The following is a 966-nucleotide window of genomic DNA, read 5'->3' on the forward strand; positions in this document are numbered from 1 at the left end:
AGTAATAAATCTGCCGCCGTTTTCAGTGTTCGCATGCTATCTACGCCTGCTCAGTTCTAATGCAGATTTTATCTACTGTTTCCAATCATTTGTATTTGCAGCCAAAACAAAAAAGGCATTCGTGAGTTTTAACCAACAATTCACAACCCACCATAGTATATTTAGATCCATTCATGAAATGTTATCGTAAAGCTGGTGGAGCAAGTCTGAAAACAGCATGACTGAGAAGATGACTTGGTGCTTTTCCTATCAAGCTTGGCTGTTTATAGTTGTATTATCTTCCACTCTTGTGGATTTTATGAAAGGGCAAAGCTCAAGAGATTTTGAAGGAGGTATAGTATATTATGCTATAATTATGACTGTCCTTCAATATTAACTTTTTTGCATGTCTGCGTTCAACTTGTAAAATATGAAAAGATTTTAAACATGCCGTCATAAAAAGCAATGAAGATGTACGTTAATCTTGACCATGTAGCAGTTAAGTTCTGCTACATTTACGAATCTGGAACTACAATAAGAACCAAAATTACATAATCTTATGAGGGTATAGTACTAGCGAGTTGAATCGAACACGAAAACCTTCCGTTTATTTACAAACGCAACGATGAAGTTAAAGCACATCATTTTAACTGGCCACGCCAGTAATGTCGAAAACGTCTTGTGAGGTGATAAAAATAAAGATTGTTTACAAACTTCAAGCTCGGTCATGCACAAGAAATACAGAAATATGTCATTTAGTCAAACAGGGTTGAGAGGGCTGCAACTGTAACCACGAGTACTCGACGATTACAAACTTCATCAGCGGGATCCTTCGGTCTTCCGTCGCAGTGTGCTAACTTATATTAAGTCCTGACGAGCTTATAGTCACTTACTGTGCTTGCAGGACAAACGCCTGTCACTGCTAGTACCAGTAATTTTAGAGCCTTGTGTTGTAACTCGGAAACGATAGAGCTCTTAAGGAAAAAT

At 37.8% G+C, this 966-nt stretch overlaps 1 protein-coding gene across 1 annotated transcript in view; it reads left to right on the forward strand.

Moving 5' to 3' along the window:
- Positions 1-966, forward strand: part of LOC146459685 (uncharacterized) — an 8,510-nt gene continuing 7,544 nt past the window's right edge. Inside the window, exon 1 of the mRNA XM_085089038.1 lies at positions 1-332. Within this exon, the coding sequence (XP_084945164.1) occupies positions 218-332 (115 nt within the window). The 5' untranslated portion in view covers positions 1-217. The remainder of the gene's footprint in view (positions 333-966) is intronic.

The sequence above is a fragment of the Pavona decussata genome, unplaced genomic scaffold (assembly GCF_977016875.1).
Source record: "Pavona decussata unplaced genomic scaffold, jaPavDecu1.1 SCAFFOLD_217, whole genome shotgun sequence".
NCBI lineage: Eukaryota > Metazoa > Cnidaria > Anthozoa > Scleractinia > Agariciidae > Pavona > Pavona decussata.